The sequence below is a fragment of the Saccostrea cucullata genome, unplaced genomic scaffold (genome assembly GCF_032062105.1).
Source record: "Saccostrea cucullata isolate Sc308-1 unplaced genomic scaffold, CSIRO_AGI_Scuc_v1 ctg7186, whole genome shotgun sequence".
Taxonomy (NCBI): Eukaryota; Metazoa; Mollusca; class Bivalvia; order Ostreida; family Ostreidae; genus Saccostrea; species Saccostrea cuccullata.
In genome coordinates this window covers 1-17,937 of record NW_026935044.1, presented here as the reverse complement: position 1 = coordinate 17,937, position 17,937 = coordinate 1, and the positions used below count along the sequence as shown (strand labels likewise).

At 32.8% G+C, this 17,937-nt stretch overlaps 1 protein-coding gene and 1 long non-coding RNA gene across 3 annotated transcripts; one reads left to right on the top strand and one right to left on the bottom strand.

Moving 5' to 3' along the window:
• The first annotated feature begins 1,068 nt into the window (after nt 1-1,068).
• Nucleotides 1,069-1,876, top strand: LOC134241767 (uncharacterized). Its single transcript, XR_009986725.1, has 3 exons — nt 1,069-1,109; nt 1,372-1,445; nt 1,637-1,876. It is a non-coding gene; the product is annotated as an uncharacterized LOC134241767 (long non-coding RNA).
• Nucleotides 1,877-3,514: 1,638 nt separating this feature from the next.
• Nucleotides 3,515-9,624, bottom strand: LOC134241765 (tetratricopeptide repeat protein 22-like). 2 transcript variants are annotated; one of them, XM_062723787.1, is made up of 2 exons: nt 9,616-9,624; nt 3,515-5,905 (listed from the first exon to the last, which is right to left on the bottom strand). In XM_062723787.1, exon 2 carries the CDS (start codon nt 5,901-5,903, stop codon nt 3,648-3,650), a length of 2,256 nt encoding a protein of 751 aa, XP_062579771.1. In that variant the 5' UTR covers nt 5,904-5,905; nt 9,616-9,624; the 3' UTR covers nt 3,515-3,647. The 2 variants fall into 2 exon arrangements, with proteins under 2 accessions (XP_062579771.1, XP_062579770.1); XM_062723786.1 differs by lacking the exon at nt 9,616-9,624 and adding an exon at nt 9,513-9,544.
• Between the last annotated feature and the right edge of the window lie 8,313 nt (nt 9,625-17,937).

The following is a 17,937-nucleotide window of genomic DNA, read 5'->3' as shown; positions in this document are numbered from 1 at the left end:
GGAACGTTGTCAAAATGTTTTTGAAACATTCTTAATTCATTTAAGGAACATTTTTCTTAAAATTATTCTAAGGGTATGTATAGCTTCAAAATATTAAAGATCTTATAAAACGTTTTAAAAACGTTCTTACAACATGAAATGAAGCATTCTTTTTCATTGCCTATATGTTTCTGAAAAAATTGTAAGGAACATTTTTAAAATATTTTTAAAACATTCTTAATATCGCTGTTAGTTATAAACATTAAATTATATTTTTTCGGCCTAGGCAGTGAAAATGTTTATTTAAAACATTAACTAAAATAATTATTTTCACTACAATTGAAACATTTTAATTATAGTTCTTGTAACATTTTTTGGAAACATTTTCAAAATGTTTCTGAAACATTTATGTAATTGCGGCACAATTTAATTCATTTATTAACTTTAAGAGTATGTTGTGAGAATAATTTTAGAACATTCAATTTAATGTTTTTTCCTTTTTTAAAGACTTCATTTTTCACCGCTGCAACATTTTTTAATGTTATTTTCAAATAATATATGATTGCTATTTTCCTAAAATTTAGTTTATGAAGAAGAAAAAAAAGAATATATAGAAAGAATAGTGTTGAAATGAGGAATTGTAGTAATTTTTTAATTGAAAGATTTTTTCTGGTATTTTATAATGATTTCTAGTTTTGGCTTATTGATTAAACAGACATATATAAAGTCCTTTAATTAAAACAAATCAAAAAATTAATAAATGAAAGGATAGGTAAACACAAAATTTAAAATACACATTTATAAATAAATGTATAAAAGCATTTGATAAAACTCTTAATGTCTTTTTTTTTTAAAAATGTTCTTCATCAAATCTGTGATCCACTCCCAGAGTTTTACTCTGAGGCATTAGATATGGATTGGCACACTGGTCAGTTTCAGTGTCATGATAACCTATTATGCAATTTTCCTGCTGGGCAGCGCGTTACAGAGTATAGTGGTTTGCAGCTTATCTAGGCCAAATTTTGAATTCTGGTAAACAAGATGTGCGCGCTTACTCCGTGCCAATTTGAATGAGAAGACTTTAACCACAAAACCACAATAATAACCTCGGGATTTATTAACTTTGAATGGTAAGAATTATTCTTTTATCACATACCTTAAAAGATCATATAAAAATGACTTTTGTACTACCAGTGCATGATTAATAACTTTTTACAAAAGTATGTAGCATTAAGCAAATGACAAAGCGTTAAGGTTATACACATGTATTTGATTTGAATATTTCATTCTTTAGTCAACATACTTATATCCTTCATTCAAGTATTTGTTGTCTTTGTGAAATGTTTTAAAATCATTAAACAATATGTTGATTTAAAAATGAAATTTCTTGAGCATGGTGTTGATTGCATCATCCGTATTTTCAAATTCCCACATTCAAAAGACCCGCCTTTGGTGAAGGCAAAGGTGTACGTAAATACTATTACTCCTCAATAATATTGTCATAGTAATTATTTTTCTGCTTTTTTCGATGCAAATGAGGAAAGAACTTAAATTTGATATAATTATTTAAAATATTTTTTGTATATTTTCATTGATCATCTTAAGATACATTAGATGTAGAACGCTGATACAAACACAATTTTCCTTATCTTTACAGGTTGTGCTATTCTTTCCGAGGGGCAGATTCCTTATCAGCCTTTTCAGTGTATGTGATTCTAACTAAGTCTTATAGATCCGCCGCTCTGTTCGACCTATACTGTGAACATAGGATTTCTGTGATTCTGTTCTTTTAAAATTCAGTGAATGGATTAGACGCCGTTTTCGCCCTTTAAAAACCCGTTGACTTGAAAGAAAATAAATTAAAACTTGTACCGAGAATGGAATTTAAATGTGATTAACATATTGAATCTGGGTTTGTATTAAAGGTTCGAAAATTAAATATAATTTGTGTTTATTTCTTTTAAAATATAAATATATCATTATTTAATGAGAAAAGTAAAATTTCAGTAAAAATACTTTTGTAACCTCGACGTGGATGTTTTGAAAACTTTTTAAAAACCAAACGAATTAAAAGTGAAAAAAAAATTTTGAAAATGTTTTTGTTACATTTTATAACAATGTTATGATAACATTAGTTGAAATATTTTGTAAAATGTTTTAAAAACATTTAAAAAACCATACAAAATCACGTGATTACAACATTGTTCAAAAATGTTTTTGTAACATTTTAAGAAAATGTTCCAGAAACATTTGCTGAAATATTTCACTAAAATGTTTTAAAAACGTTTAAAAAACCATACAAATTCACGTGATTAAAACATTATTGAAAATGTTTTTGCAACATTTTAAGAAAATGTTCTGACAACATTTTGCTGAAATATTTCACTAAAATGTTTTTAAAACGTTTAAAAAACCATACAAAATCACGTGATTAAAACATTTTTGAAAATGTTTTCGCAACATTTTGAAAATGTTTTTAAAACATTTTAAAAATGTTTTTGTGTTAGCTGGGCATCTCTTATCCGCATCTCCTCTCATACCACTAAATGAAATTTGATGAAACTTTCACAGAATCTTTATTACATATTCCCATTGTGCACTTCCTATTTTACTTTTTAATCTGACTCATATTTTGGGTTTCCCACAACAAAACATGGACACTCCCATTATATTCATATGGGAGGCGGGGGTATCATTTAGTGAGCTCATTGCTCACAGTACCTCTAGTTTATTTAAGTTCTCAGTTAAAAATACATTTGACAAAGGTTAATCCACAATAAGTCGGAATTTGTAGTACTTCTGTTTTGAAATAAAATAAAAACATACACTTGCACACTCACAAATAATCAGGGATTATTCCTTGAGTTCCTTTAAATGTGGAAAGACACTTGGTCCATTATTTCCAATGCAACGAAACAAACTAAAAATTCAATGAAGAAAAGTTGGAACAAATTCAGACAAATGCTAACGAACATTAAACATTCAACACACACACACACACCTTCTCTCTCTCACACACACACATACACACACACACCCTCACACACAGAGAGAGATTAGACTTATACAATTATCACTAGTTCAATGATACATTCTTAACGGTCCGTTAAGGGACAATTGTTTGATTATGATAGGGGTACTTGCAGATTTTGTAAATAAATAATCTGCTCTCGAAAATGTTAAAAACAAATACTTATAACCTGTAACCTAGAAAGAAATTAAATAACATTTCCTTTATAAGTGCTACCTCTCTATGAAATACAGCTTTGGAATTTTGTGACTTTTTTGAAAGAGAAAATAAACAATCTTTCCTCGTCTATTTTCCTGGAAATAAACAAACTGTCCTTCGCAGACATGAAAACTAGTATGACTCGGAAAAATTGTTCCTTTCCACCTCAGAATCAATGGTCGTCCAATTATGAATGTCAGAGAATCCAATGAATAGAACAACTACCAAATACTGTTCAATTTTTCAAAAAAAAAAAAAAATTAAAAATCATTTTTTAATAAATTATGTTACTTCACGTACTCACATAGTCTCTGAAATTGTTTCGATTTTCTTGGTACATGTACTTGGGGGGAGGGGGTTGTTACATTCTAGGTTGATGCGAAACTTGCATTGTAGATCAATGTTGAAAAAATTAACACTATTCTATTTTTCATGTGGCTTATTTCATCTCCATTGCCTTGATCAGTTTATTCCAATCACAATCATCTACAGCATCAAGGTAGGTTATAGTCTTAAGACTTAGGTGCAAACCATTGATGGTACGACAGATCGGGATGACTAAATTTTCCGATTTTCCGTCGTTCATTCTATGGAGAGCATGGGTCAACTCATAATTACATTCAGGATAGTCTTCAAATTCTTTGCGCAAAACTACAAGTATCTTAGGACAGTTCTGAATGAAGGATATGCGTTCAAATAAATCCTTGCAACCTGGAAGCGCATCCCTTTCCGCTACGGCACCTTTATATCCATATGATATTTCCAGAGTTTGCAATAACACATGACAAACCCAATCTCTATCAAGTGGGGAAAAGATGACGTAGAAATCGTACGGGTATCTTATATTTCTGGGGTTTTCGGGTGGCACCGGAAAAGCCGAGAGTTGTCTCCTAAATCCAACCTGCGATTTACATTTGAAACAGAGAGGAACGCCCTCTACATTTTCCTTAGACGTCTTTGACTTCTCTCGGGTCTCAAACCGTGTAAAATTCTTCTGTACCATCTCATTCCATTTTTCAATTTTTTCAGGCTCAACTGTTGAAGTTATCAATTCCGATATATTTTTTCCATTGAATTGCATCGAAGGGTCGTTCCTGTAATATTGAAAGTACCCTGTCAAATCTGACATTTCTACTTCATAATCCTTAAGAAACCATTTTGTTTCATTTATCAATTGTCCATGCTTTATTAAGGCCACACCGTAGAAGTACGCCATTTCGTGCAGTAATTTATAGATTTCACTTTCATCTTTTTGACCCAAAAGAACATATCCTTTATAAAGCTGGAGAAGTGTTTCAAATAATTGAGTGAAGCTCTCCGTTGCTCTGTTAGCGGTATCAACCTCCATTGCTCTTTTAAAACATTCTATAGCCTCTCTAACTTCTCCAATTTCGCGTAAGAATCTGCCGTAAGCGCGATGTATTTCTGGCCTTTTCTCCTGTCTAAGGCTTTGAACTGCTCGTAAAAAACATCCAGAGGCTTTCAAAAGAAATTTATCTGCCATTTTTTCATTCGTTTCCTTGCATGACTTGTATTTCTCGTGATACGTTTTAGCCAATTCACAAAGGTGATGTGAAGTTGCGTTCCAAGAGCATGCTATTTCCCTATCCTTAATTGCTTCATCTATTCTACCCAATTTGAATAAGATATCTGCTCTTACTGTCCAAGCAAACCAATTTCCTTCGCTATCATCATTTTCCAAAGACTCGTCAATTTTCTCCAAAGCTTCTTCATATCTTTCCTTAAATTTTAGGAACATTGCGTATCGAATAAGAAGTTCAGTAGATGGTTTTAATTTTTTGCATAATTCTTCGTTTGCGTTCAACACGCACTTAAGACCTTTCTTAAAACAATCTTCAGGAATTTCTAAAAACTCAAACAAATCCAGATTTTTTAAATTGTCTTTGATGTCATCATCCATTTGCTCAATGGTTTTTATTTTCCATTTTCCAGTCTCGTCCCTAATTTTTCCTCTTCTAGACAGGAAAAGACCAAGAAACGCCCATGCTGTGGATACAAATTCCTTGGTAAGCTCTCCCTGTATTCTTAATCCCGTAACTTTTGCCAATGCTTCGATACCCTTCATGTAGTATTCTTTTTCCATTGCTTCCGTTCCTTTTCGTCTTGCACACTGGGTAAGAAGACTGTAGTATGTCTTTCCCAACCAATAGTTTATCTCTATGACAACGTCTTGTCGGCCACTTTTTTGAAGCTTAACGAGACTCTGAACAAGGAGTTCTTTTGGTACTTTATTCCTTTCCATTACGTCTTTCTCTACATGACAATCAAAGATAAATGCAAAAGCTTGATCAGCTAGCGAAATCCCTTGACTTTCGGCATCGTCTGATGCAAGTTCAAATGAATACTTTTCGAAATTAGAACTTAGCTTTAATCTCTGATAAACAAAAGCAAGATTTGCTGAGGCAGTTATTGAATTTGGATCGATTTCATGAACCTCTTGAAATGTTTCAACAGCTTTCAAGTATTGATTGTTATAGAAATAGCACGCTCCAAGTAAATTTCGGGAGGCTTGACGTGAAAATCCCTCGGGAAATTCCCGAATTAGCTTTTCCATAACTTTTATTCTGTGTGTCAGAAGCTGGGCTGGTGGGTTCTGTGAGATATTTAAAGATAGATGAAAAAGTCCGGGTCTTTCTCCATACTTTCTCCAAATGTCTTTTTGATTGGAATCCATAACTGAAATTGAAAAGAAGAATTCTTTTACTCTACATTCTTTCCACCCCTTACTTTTCCTACTAGTGCTTACAGAGGTGAGATTTTTATCTAAGTATTTTGTTTAAATTTTGTGGTTTACATAAGAAATATTAACTTTCTGATAAATATGCATTAGTACAAAAGACAAGTATACGATTAAAGATACTTTCAGCCGCTATAATAGTGAGGTAAATGCATTTTTTATGAAGTGCATATTTTTGTACCCCGGTCCCATACTGCATTTCGTTATTTTAAAGACTCGGATATTTTTGTGACCAATGTGAATAACAGAAGTATAAACAAATATTCTTTTCTGTGTTCATAAAATTGATGAAACAACATTTTATCCAGTTTCTAAGTGGATGGCAAGCTAGATTTAGCGATTCGTCAACACCACCAACTCCGACATTGGTGTCAAAAATACAAAATTCGGTGTCAAAAATACAAAATTCATGTCGCAGATTCTTTAGTAGAGGGGCATTCTGGATAGCGATTCGTCAACGCCACAATTTCCAGGACTACAAACAATTCGGGTTGCAGAAAAGTACAGTCTATCATTCAAACAATTAAGGCAGATTACAGGTAAGGAGATCAAGATATTTCTTCAAACAGTTACAGACAATATGTGGCATATTCATGATTTGCGATGCAAACGCAAAAGTCATGGGACACTAAAGGGAATCTAGACACTTTGAATGAAACAGAATGTGGTAAATTTAAGTTAGTCGACCGCGTTTTTATCCTCTCTTCCTTTCCTTAAAGGTCAGGCGATACTTTTTTTTCAAATACCATTTTGTATCTTAAAGTTGTGTATCACTTTAAAAAATTCAAAATCATAATTATTTTGTGACCTGATTATCCTTAAAGCTTCAAAAGGCAAAAATTTCGATGCATGCAATTTAGTCATTGGAAAAAGTTTATATTTTTGAGGCACGTTCAACGTTTTTGAACCTTTTCAAAACCCAGAAATATTTAAGCCTACATTGTAGACTGAGCAGCAGACATGAATTGTAAATAGTTTTGTGAAAGAAAAGATGCAGAACAAGTAACATTTGTGAATGAAGAGCTAGTCATCAAAATTGAACAAATATTATAAATGTTGGAGCATGTCCCATCAGAAACTTCCAGAATATATATACTGAAATACCAGCTTTGTTCAGGAAATTGGTATAAGAAATACTTTAATTAGAAGGGAAAAGAGGGGTTATTAGTATACACTTGAAATATTTGCCCCCTATAGATCAGGATATGCCAACGATCTGGCGTTGATAGCCTGCAAATATAGTGTAATGCAAGAAAAGACTGACTAGCAGATTAAGGGGACGACCATTTGATTCTGAGGGGGGGGGGGGGGGCCTGGCAAATTTTTTTGAGACGGATTATTTATTTTCATGCCTGTCAAGGACAGATTATTTATTTTCAAGATTATCGAGGACAGATTATTTATTTTCTTCTTTGTCTTAGGGTACCTTGATCGATTGATTCTAAAAGACTTATCATTTATATACCATAGGCGGATTCAGGATGGGGGGTGTGTATAACTTCGTTCAAGCAAGAGGTCTGGGGACGGGTTAAGGCCCCCAGTGGGTTCTGGGCGAAGCACTGGTGGAGGCCAAGGGAGGGAAATTCCCTAGAAGCTCTTGGGTTTTCGGGTATTTTAAGAGTAAAACCAGGACAATTAGAGTGGTATTGGTTATTATATAGCAAAGTATGACATTATTAATATTGGTCATATCATACTTTGAATGAAGGGGGTCCAGGGGGCGAAGCCCCCTGAAGCTCGTGGGTTTTTGTGTATTTCAAGAGTAAAAGCAGGCACAATTATGTAGGAATTGGTTAGTTATGTTCCAAAGTATGACATAATTAATACTAGTCATATCATACTTTGAATGAAGGGGGCGCAGGGGGCCAAGCCCCCTGAAGCTCTTGGGTTTTTGTGTATTTTAAGAGTAAAACTAGGCATAAAAATATTGGTATTGTACTTAAAGCATGGCAATATTAATATAATTCATATCATACTTTGAAATTTTAGGGGAGGGTCATACACATGTATGCCTTCCTTAAATCCGCCACTGTATACTTTGTATTAATTTATCGGGAAGTATAATTCTTTGAAAAGAAAATCTATCTTTTGTGGTGTTTAAGAATTGGCTTGTTTTTAAAGTGACTCATCACATCTACTGAGTGCTCATTGTCATGTTGATCAACTGACTACAAGTATCCAGTCTGGTAATCTGATTTTAAATATTATTTGGTTCTAAAATGGCGAGCGAAGCGAGCCCAAAAAAAATGCTGAATTGAAGATTCTGAGGTTAAATTACACGGAAATAAAAAGGTATTTTCACAATATTTAAATATCATAAGTCAAGGTCAGATTATTTATTTTCTTTGCAGAGGAGGACAGATTATTTATTTTCAACATTTTCAGGGACAGATTATTTATTTCCAAAATCTGCCAGCCCCCCCCCCCCCCCGAATCAAATGGTCGTCCCCTAAATGATGTCGCGAAATACTGATCATGAGAGAGACACAACACATTAACATAAATAAAAAAATGATTAACGTCATTTCCTTGAAAAGCATGGAAGATATTAAACCCTCATCTTCTTCTGTTCCCCATTAAACAAGACAGGAGGAACGTTAACTTTAACAGAAGCAGGCATGAGGAAAGATTAGTTTTAGCCAGAAGCTGACAAGTTTGAAGTCAGCACAGCACATTACAAGAATTAACCTGAAAAACCTCGAAACAAGTGTAAAATCTGTATTGTTGCATTGTCCCAAAATCTGGAAAACTACCGAAACATGATGAAAGGCTAGTTACATGACTATGCATTGTTCGTAAATGTGACCCTCCCTATAGTTTTTCTTGTAATATATAAACGTAGATAAGCACTGCAAACTTTTGCAAGTGTTTCGATAAGCTCCCTTTCATTAAAAAAAATCTTTATTTGCCAGATCATTCACTCCAAAAATTATCAAATAAATTTCCTTTGACTTGTACTGGTATATCTACAGTAGAAGGCTTTTTTTTTTCTTTTAGGGTAAGGTTATCTTTAACACTTTTTAAAAACTCTTTCTTATCTTGATTAGCATTCTACGAGGGATGTTCTAAAAGTTCGTGGACGATGTCAGTATTCGTTAAACTATTCAACAAGAAATTTAAAAGAAGCACAATATCATGTGTAAAAACATTTCATTGATGTGTAAAATTTCATTCCACTCAATTTTGTTCATTTTAAAATCAAAATGTTTTGTAACCACGGAGCATACTTAACCTCAATGTAACGTCAAAAAAATAGCGTCAAGAATTTCTCCAAAAAAATCCCTATACGTATATTCTCCACTATAATTGATATCGGCAATATCTAGGTCAAATGACCAATAGGTGATTAAACCACGATGAATAGCTTGTATCGATCGAGTAAAATGACGAAATCTGGTGGGTGAAAATTATCAGTATTTCTCTTAATTAACCCAAAAAGGCATTCTCGTCTTTTTATTGTCTATAAAATCGATGTGTAAAGTTTCAAAGTTAACAGAAAGCTTAAGTAATACAGATATAACAAAACTTTGCACTATTCATACTCACTTATTAGCATGAATCGAAAATGCAAGTTCGGAGATCGACAATATGGCAGGTTTCTAAAAGAAAAAAACCCTTGAATATTATCAACAGAGGGTTACGTACTCACTGTTATGTTGAATTAGTTGTGAATATCAAGAGCTTGACGTACTCTGATAACCATAAAATCCTTCATGTGGCACACGACGTATGTCCTCAAACTTAGGACAAAAATGAAAGTCGGTGTAAATAATCCTGCCCTCTTCGAATTGAAAACATTAAACGCATATGTTAATTATAAACAAGAGTGAAAGTCGAGAAATAAAAATATCAGTTATCAAAACAACTGTTGCAGTTTTCCTTTTAGGGGAATTCCAATAGCTTGAAATATGGTTGTCTCCCTTGTAACACAGCAAGTGTATAACAACAAGTTGTCATCTTTTAGAGAAAAGAAGAGACAAGAATAGGTGAATCATAGCTAAAGGCGTGTGTTTCTATCACAAACATAACGAATGAGTGAATAATGTATAACCGGAAACAAAATTTAACAGCCACCACAAAAAATGCAGGCAAGGTGTCAAAATTACTTTAACTTATGTCATTTGATATTAATTAAATCAAGGCCAAATATCTCATTGATATTTCTCGTCACAAATATGTCAGGAAACCAAGTTTTTGTGTTATTTTGAAAATTTCTTATTTTTGAAGATCTGTGAAATAAAAAGTTTATGTAAGAAATAAAGACTTTCTTGATAATATTCAATTTACTGAGTTTTAATTCTTACTTAAATGACTTTAAGTGTTACCTTAAATGACTCTTAATTAACTAAGTTATGGCCATGACTGATGATAAAAAAATATCAAGCATACCGGAAGTGTATATTAAGAAAAAAATTTAGTTTTGCCGATAAAAAAAAATATTAAAATATCTGTATAACAAATACATGTAAGTAAAAAAAATCGAAGTTCAAAACAGTATATGATACATGTATACCATTTGCTGTAAATGTAAAAAAAAATCAAATAAATCACAGCAGCATAAACGAAAGTCAAGTACATAAATCTTTGCATTTCCAAAAATGTCAGGCTTGCAACATTTAATGTTTTGCCCCCTGACTTGGAAATCTTTTATCAGTTAACCATTATCTGCCTCCTTTTTTTTCTTAAAAATAGCCCAAAAATAAATCGTTCAATTACGGACCTGTATGTGTTTCAGAATGATCCATATCTCTACGATCGAGGGTGCAAAGATCCAAGTTTTATTTAAAATGCAAAAAAAAAAAAAAAATCCTTATCGTACTTATAAGTATTTTTTCATCAAAAATGATCAATTTGTTTTGATACTTTACACTGATTCTCAAATTATAGTCTCAATTCGCTTTAAATAATGTACCGTGTTTTAAGTAATATAAATTTTCTAATAAATTTTATTTTCTGCCAGTCATATGAACCATTGTTGGTTGTTGATTAAAATACAACAATTGTTTGTTGTAACTTGAATGATTGTCTCAGGCGAAAATCGCATTTTTTAGCAGAAATCGATATTTACGTTACTGTCGCCTATCATAGTGAAGTTTTTATTTTAAACCAAAAAGAAGTTGTAAATCACTTACATATCTTTTTCTTAGCAAGATTGTCCTACATTTGAGTTATATTTTCTGAATATCACAGCTTTCACACATATGCGTGTCACAAATTTTTAATAAAAATTTTAATATATATTTCTCAAATTTTGATGTCACCGCAAAATCATTACTTTTCTATTTGGAAATTCAAAAGTACTTGAAGGATTGCTGAATTGACTCAATGGGATTAAGTTGTAACTTTTTAACATCATGAACACCTCTTATATTGCATGGAATGGTAAAAAAAGAAACTGGTTATCTGTATTTATATAAAATAGCCCCCCTTTTTCTTATGAGTCCAATGGTTAAAAAATCCATCGATATTTACGTGTTAGTATTTATTCACAAATTAAGTAAGACAACTACACTGTTTCCTATGGGTCAAATTGCCTTACACTCAAGCACTAGAATATGCCTTTAATTAACAGTGGAATAATTAAACAACAGCATTAAAAGTTACGATAAATCTCAGAAAGATATTTACGTTACCGATATTTACGTTACCAATATTTACGTTACCATGTTTTAAAGTAAATTAAAATTAAAATCTAAAGCTGTATGAACAGATTTGCGAGTGAATTTTAATGATTTAAAAACTTAAAACATGAAGAAATACACTGTTTCTTTAAATGGCATTATTTTCTGTAGAAAGAGTGCAGAAATGCAAATGAAAGTGCACATGCAAAGGTGACCTTTTTTACACAATATATTGTGCATCCGTGTGATTTGAAAATTGAATTGATATACGAGTAATATTATTCACAAGTAGAATTGGGGTTTGTGATCGAATGTTTCCATTTTGAGCAATTGGTTAATATTGCATAGTTTTAAGTGTAATGCACGTTATCATTCAGAACGCAAATCTGAACCAAAACTTTCTTAAAGTTTGTATTTTGCTGTTTGTTTGAACTGATAGTGTATCATCAACTTAAAAAAATTGTAATATACACTTAAATTGTATACCAAGCTAAATATTTTGAAGAAGAAAATATCATTTTTCGTAGGAAATATAATTCCACAGAATAGGCGCTGCGCTGCATTGGGTGGGTGGGGGGGGGGGGGGGGGGGGCTTCCACATCGGGTTAAAGAAAAAAGACGGCTGTGGGTGTTGGGTGTCAAGAAACTGGTCGAAATTGAATCCATTTCCATTTCTGTTGCTTTGCAAGAAATACATGTATTAAATTGTGCACCTGATTTTTCCCATTTAAATTGTTGCTTAGGCAAACATGTAGAACTTAGAACGTATGCGTCTATGCTTTAATGGTACTGAAAATTCAATTTACATTATATTAATCAAAAAATAAACAACGTTATTCAGTGAACATGGCGTTATGAATAGCAATTGCTCTGCTGGCATATTCCGTGCATCATGGAAAATATGCCAGCAGAGCTATTGCTATTCATAATGCCATGTTCACTGAATAATCGTTGTTTATTACTTATATTTGCATTCTTTGATTTTTTTGCAAGAGTATCAGAGGAAATCCTGACTTACATAAGGACGCAGCTTCTTGTCTTCAGTAAAGAAAAACATACGGCTTTAAAATCAGTAAACCTGATTAATGCTCCTTTTCTCTAATAAATCACAAACAATTTATAAAGTATTTCCCTCTCAAACACAGTTATCTGGATACAAGCAGCGCTGTCGTCACATTTTTGTTTTGATAACGTTATTAAAACCCTCTGACAAAAATCAATAATTTAACACTATGATGAAAAATGAGAATGCTTTTACAATGATTACCGGTATTACTCCAGAGTGCTTTTCTATAATTTTTTTTTAGTTTTTCTATTTATTTTTAATAGCTGAAATCATTCTTGAAATAGATATAGTAGTTATTCTGAATGTTATTACCCAAGTGTGAAGAGTTATCGTTCTTCGTACAAATATGCCCGATACGAAAAAATAAAAATATGGCAGTTCTCTTTAATTTTAAAAAGTTTTATTATACAATTAAATACATTGACCAAAATTGAATTTTTAAAGATATAAATCAGCAATTTTAGATATTCTGAATTTCCTTTTTTTCAAAGAATATCATTAAAAACTTATTTTTATTCCTCTTATGAAATATTTCATATATATACTTCTCAACACGTTTTAAAAGTGTAGAAGAGATTGTTCTACACGAGTGTGATAGAGCAATTGCGCTCATAGTGAAAGCAATTGCGTCTATAGTCCTTTGAACGCAGTTGCTGACTACATGTTCATAGTGGGAGAGAGCAATGAATATGCAACTATATAGAGGATATTCAATGTTTTGTAGTTGAATATGGAATTTATTTCACTCGTGGGACAGGATTTTTGATATTTTCACGCTTCGCACTCGTGAAAATATCAAAAAATCCTGTCTCACGAGTGAAATAAATTCCATATTCAACTACAAAACATTGAATTTTCTGTTTATTACATTTTTAAAAAAAAATCTATGATTTTCCTTTTGCCTCTGTCTTTTTGTAATACATTCATAGGCTACATGACGTCATAGTTGAGCGGTTGAGACGTCATAGGTAGTGAGGTGAAAACACTGTAAACATGGATTTATCGACATATTTTTCGTAATTTTGACAGTTTAATCCCCTATAAAAATGGTTTATTTATTTCAATCTATCTTATATTAGGTCAAGGAAGATTATTTTACAACAATCTTCGTTATGGGAAGAGAAATCGAGAGTTTTCCCGCACTTCTGATATTCGTCACACTGTGACAGGATATCGTTTTGATATCCTTTCACACTGTGACAGGATATCATTTTTTATTCAATAAATAATTTACAGTATTTCACGGGTAAAAATGTAATAATGTAGATTATTATACTTTCATGTTAAATACTAAAATCTGATTGGTTTAGACGCAGTTAACAATCCGTTCGATTACCCTGAGCCTTAGCAACACACGTGACAACGGGTAACACAACGGTAATGCCACATGCGTGGAAATTATGCGCGTACGGTTCACCGTAGAATTCTCAAAACGTCAGTTGCGCGTTTGAAAGAACCGGAATTAACTTGACGTCAATAAAAGCTTGCGTCCGATAAAGCTTACTTGAAAACAACAAACGACAGACGATACATGCTTACGAGTGTAGGAGACATGCTTGCGAGCCAGAAATAACGAAGCTTTATATGATAAATGACTCTAATTCGAGTATCAAACAAACAATAAGGAGATTAGTGAACCGGTGAGTGTGAAATCTTTCTATACATGAACGTAAAGACGATCGACGGTTTTTTTTTTTTTTTTTTTTTTTGCTGACGTCCTTAATCAATAAGACATTCAGTATAATAAAATAAATGGTGCCTGTTTTGGAGGGTAACATTTGAAATTGACACCCCTCGGAAAACCATTGTCAACCTCCGCTGACGCGTCGGTTGACAATGGTTTTCCTTGGGGTGTCAATTTCAAATGTTACCCTCCAAAACAGGCACCATTTATATATTATCCCGCTTCAGACAAATTTGTCGATTACTGATTGGATAAAAGCTAATCACGTGACTCACGCCCTGAAATTTTCCGTATTAGGCCATTCCAGGTTTTTTCTCTGTTTAGCGTCCACTGATCTTTCAAAAACCTACCTACCTATTCACAAAAAACACACAAGCCGAAACATAAAACAAAGGCTTAAAAGTCATAAAAATGACGCCCTTCAAATGATTTGATCTAACTAAACTGCTTTAATAGAAGAAATATCTATTCTTAAGCAAAAACAAGGGATTAAATGCTTAAAATACACCAAATATAACTTACTGTACAGAATTATTTGGAGAAATTGACAAAATTCTAAAATTTCGACTAAATTAATCAATTTCTGTAATCAGGAATCCTGATGTTGTGTGTTTTTTTCCTATATGGGGTGTCAAAAACCAAGGCGAACGCGGACGCTAAACATAGAAAAATCTTGGAATGGCCTTACGTCTACGTCGAGGCGTAATATGAAAATCGGGCACGCGATTCCGTTCGAAGCGTTATTATTGTAAATAAAAATGGCGGCTAAGAAACGGTTTATGTAGGTAGTTTAGTTAAATTTCTTGTTACCGTAACGATATTTTATGTTGATTGTTATTGGATTAAAACTTAATATTTTCATAATATGCACAAATATTTTTTTTATATTGAAAAAGGTCTTCAGCGGGATAAATTCGTAACACAGTCAGTTAGTGACCTAATACGGATTCATACAGGGTGTGAAATGGAAATCCGTATTGGGACTCGGCTTCGCCTCTCCCAATACGGTTTTCCATTTCACACCCTGTATGAATCCGTATTAGGTCACTAACTGACTGTGTAACTAATAATGTACGTATATTGCTCTATAGAGCACATATTATTTGCAAATGTAATTATTAACAAACCTTTTTAGCCGGGCTTATTGCTCAAAGAGCAATTGCCGGCTTATGTGATCCTGTTCAAGGCAGGATGTTGACCCCATAGTCGCCATTTTAAAGTTACGTGCAAAAATATAGTTCTTACTCTCAACCGCTTTTGAGATAATACAAACGCTAAATAAAGCAACAAAAATAAAACAAACTTTTATCTATATAAAATAAACATTAGTAGTAATGACTTTGAAAACTTCATAAGTCAAAGAACATAGTTCATTAGCGTAAGGATTTTTGATAATCAGTGTTACCGTAGTTCTCTACACATACACAGTAAAGCAGGAGAGGGAACCAGACTGGCCTGTTTGTTTACATTCAGCTGCGGTACCAGATTAATTCTGATTCTGACAAAAAACATTCTGATTCGGACCGTGGTATTAGGATTGAAAAACTCACTGTCAGTGTCTTATCATTTATATTGATAGTTTTAAAATAATTTTTTCATCAGAATATAAACGTGATTCATGTAAGAAATCCATTCTACACTGTAAATGAACCCGGCTCTCTGTACTTCTGAGTACTTTGATTAAGGGTGGTGGGGGTAACTTTGTTTTGTTTTAGAGATTTGACGATAAAGTTTCACAAGCAGATAAGCATTTGAAATAATCAACAGATTAAATGGTGAAAGGGGGGTGTCATAAATTAAATGATCCCTCTACAGATAAGTAATAAATTGAGTTTTCAATTCAACACTTTGTCAAGAACACAGATAAGAAAATTCATAAAAATCAATAATTTGAAATAATATATTCATTTTTCCCCGAATATACTTTTATTTTTGTATGATATCTATGTGCGATATTTACGTGATATTTGACAAACACTTCGTAATCAGGTAATGGCAAAATATTTTAACTGCTGATATTTTAAATAATGTGCGTTTCTCTGAATAGATTAATAAAGAATTAAATAATGAAGTATTTTAGGTAATATTGTCGTTATTTAGCTTATAGTCAGATTTGATAAAAACTTTTTAAAAGAAAAAGGAAATAATTTCATTTAAGTGAAAATTATGCCTGTTTTGTTTTTACTCATAATTGAATCAAAGATTCCACACCCTTTTACAAAGGTGCTTAAACGGTTTCATAAATGTTTATAGTTAACAAAATTCGATTTGTATTATCTTAATTTTGTATTTTTCAAAAAAATTCTTTCGTTTCCAAATATGGCTTTTCAATATCACGTAAATATCTTGGTGTAAAATTAGCCCTCCAACCGCATTCATTTCGAAGGAGATCAACAAAACACAGCATGAAGTATGTAAATCAAATTGTGACTTGTAATAACTATACACTTTCATGTTTCAAATGACATATAAAAGTGTTAGTTTCAGTTCACAAAATTTTTTGACTTTTCCCAAAGTCGATTTGGCACTATTGTTTAACATTATTTGTTTGGTTTTCTAGTTATATGATGATTCGCTCTTTGTCTTTTTTGACGAAATTCAATTTTTAAGTTGGGGGGGTTGAATTTTAACCCCCAAGGGGATCATAATTTGAACGAACTAGAATCTACATTACCTGAGGATGATTCCATACAAATATTACTAATCCTGGCTTTGAAGTACTTGAAAAGAAGATTTAAAAAGGTTTCCCTATATATTTCTATGTAAAACTTTGGTCGGCCATTTTGGCCACACCCTTACCCCGGGGTCATGACTTGAACAAACTTGAATCTACACTACCTGAGGATAATTTCACATGAGTTTCATCTTTCCTGTTTCAATGGTTCTTGAGAAGAAGATTTTTTAAGATTTTTCCTATATATTCCTATGTAAAACTTTGATCGGCCATTTTGGCCCCGCCCTACCTCCGGGGGTCATGACTTGAACAAACTTGAATCTACACTACCTGAGGATAATTTCACATGAGTTTCATCTTTCCTGTTTCAATGGTTCTTGAGAAGAAGATTTTTAAAGATTTTTCCTATATATTCCTATGTAAAACTTTGATCGGCCATTTTGGCCCCGCCCTACCCCCGGGGGTCATGACTTGAACAAACTTGAATCTACTCTATCTGAGGATGATTCCACAGGAGTTTCATTTTTCCTGGCCCAGTGGTTCTTGAGAAGAAGATTTTAAAAGATTTTTCCTATATATTCCTATGTAAAAGTTTGATCGGCCATTTTGGCCCCGCCCTACCCCCGGGGGTCATGACTTGAACAAACTTGAATCTACACTACCTGAGGATGATTCCACAGGAGTTTCATCTTTCCTGGCCCAGTGGTTCTTGAGAAGAAGATTTTTAAAGATTTTTCCTACATATTCCTATGTAAAACTTTGATCGGCCATTTTGGCCCCGCCCTACGGGGGTCATGACTTGAACAAACTTGAATCTAGTCTACCTGAGGATGATTCCACATGAGTTTTATCTTTCCTGGACCAGTGGTTCTTGAGGAGAAGATTTTTTAAAAATGCCAATAATTTTTCTCTAAATCATGATTATC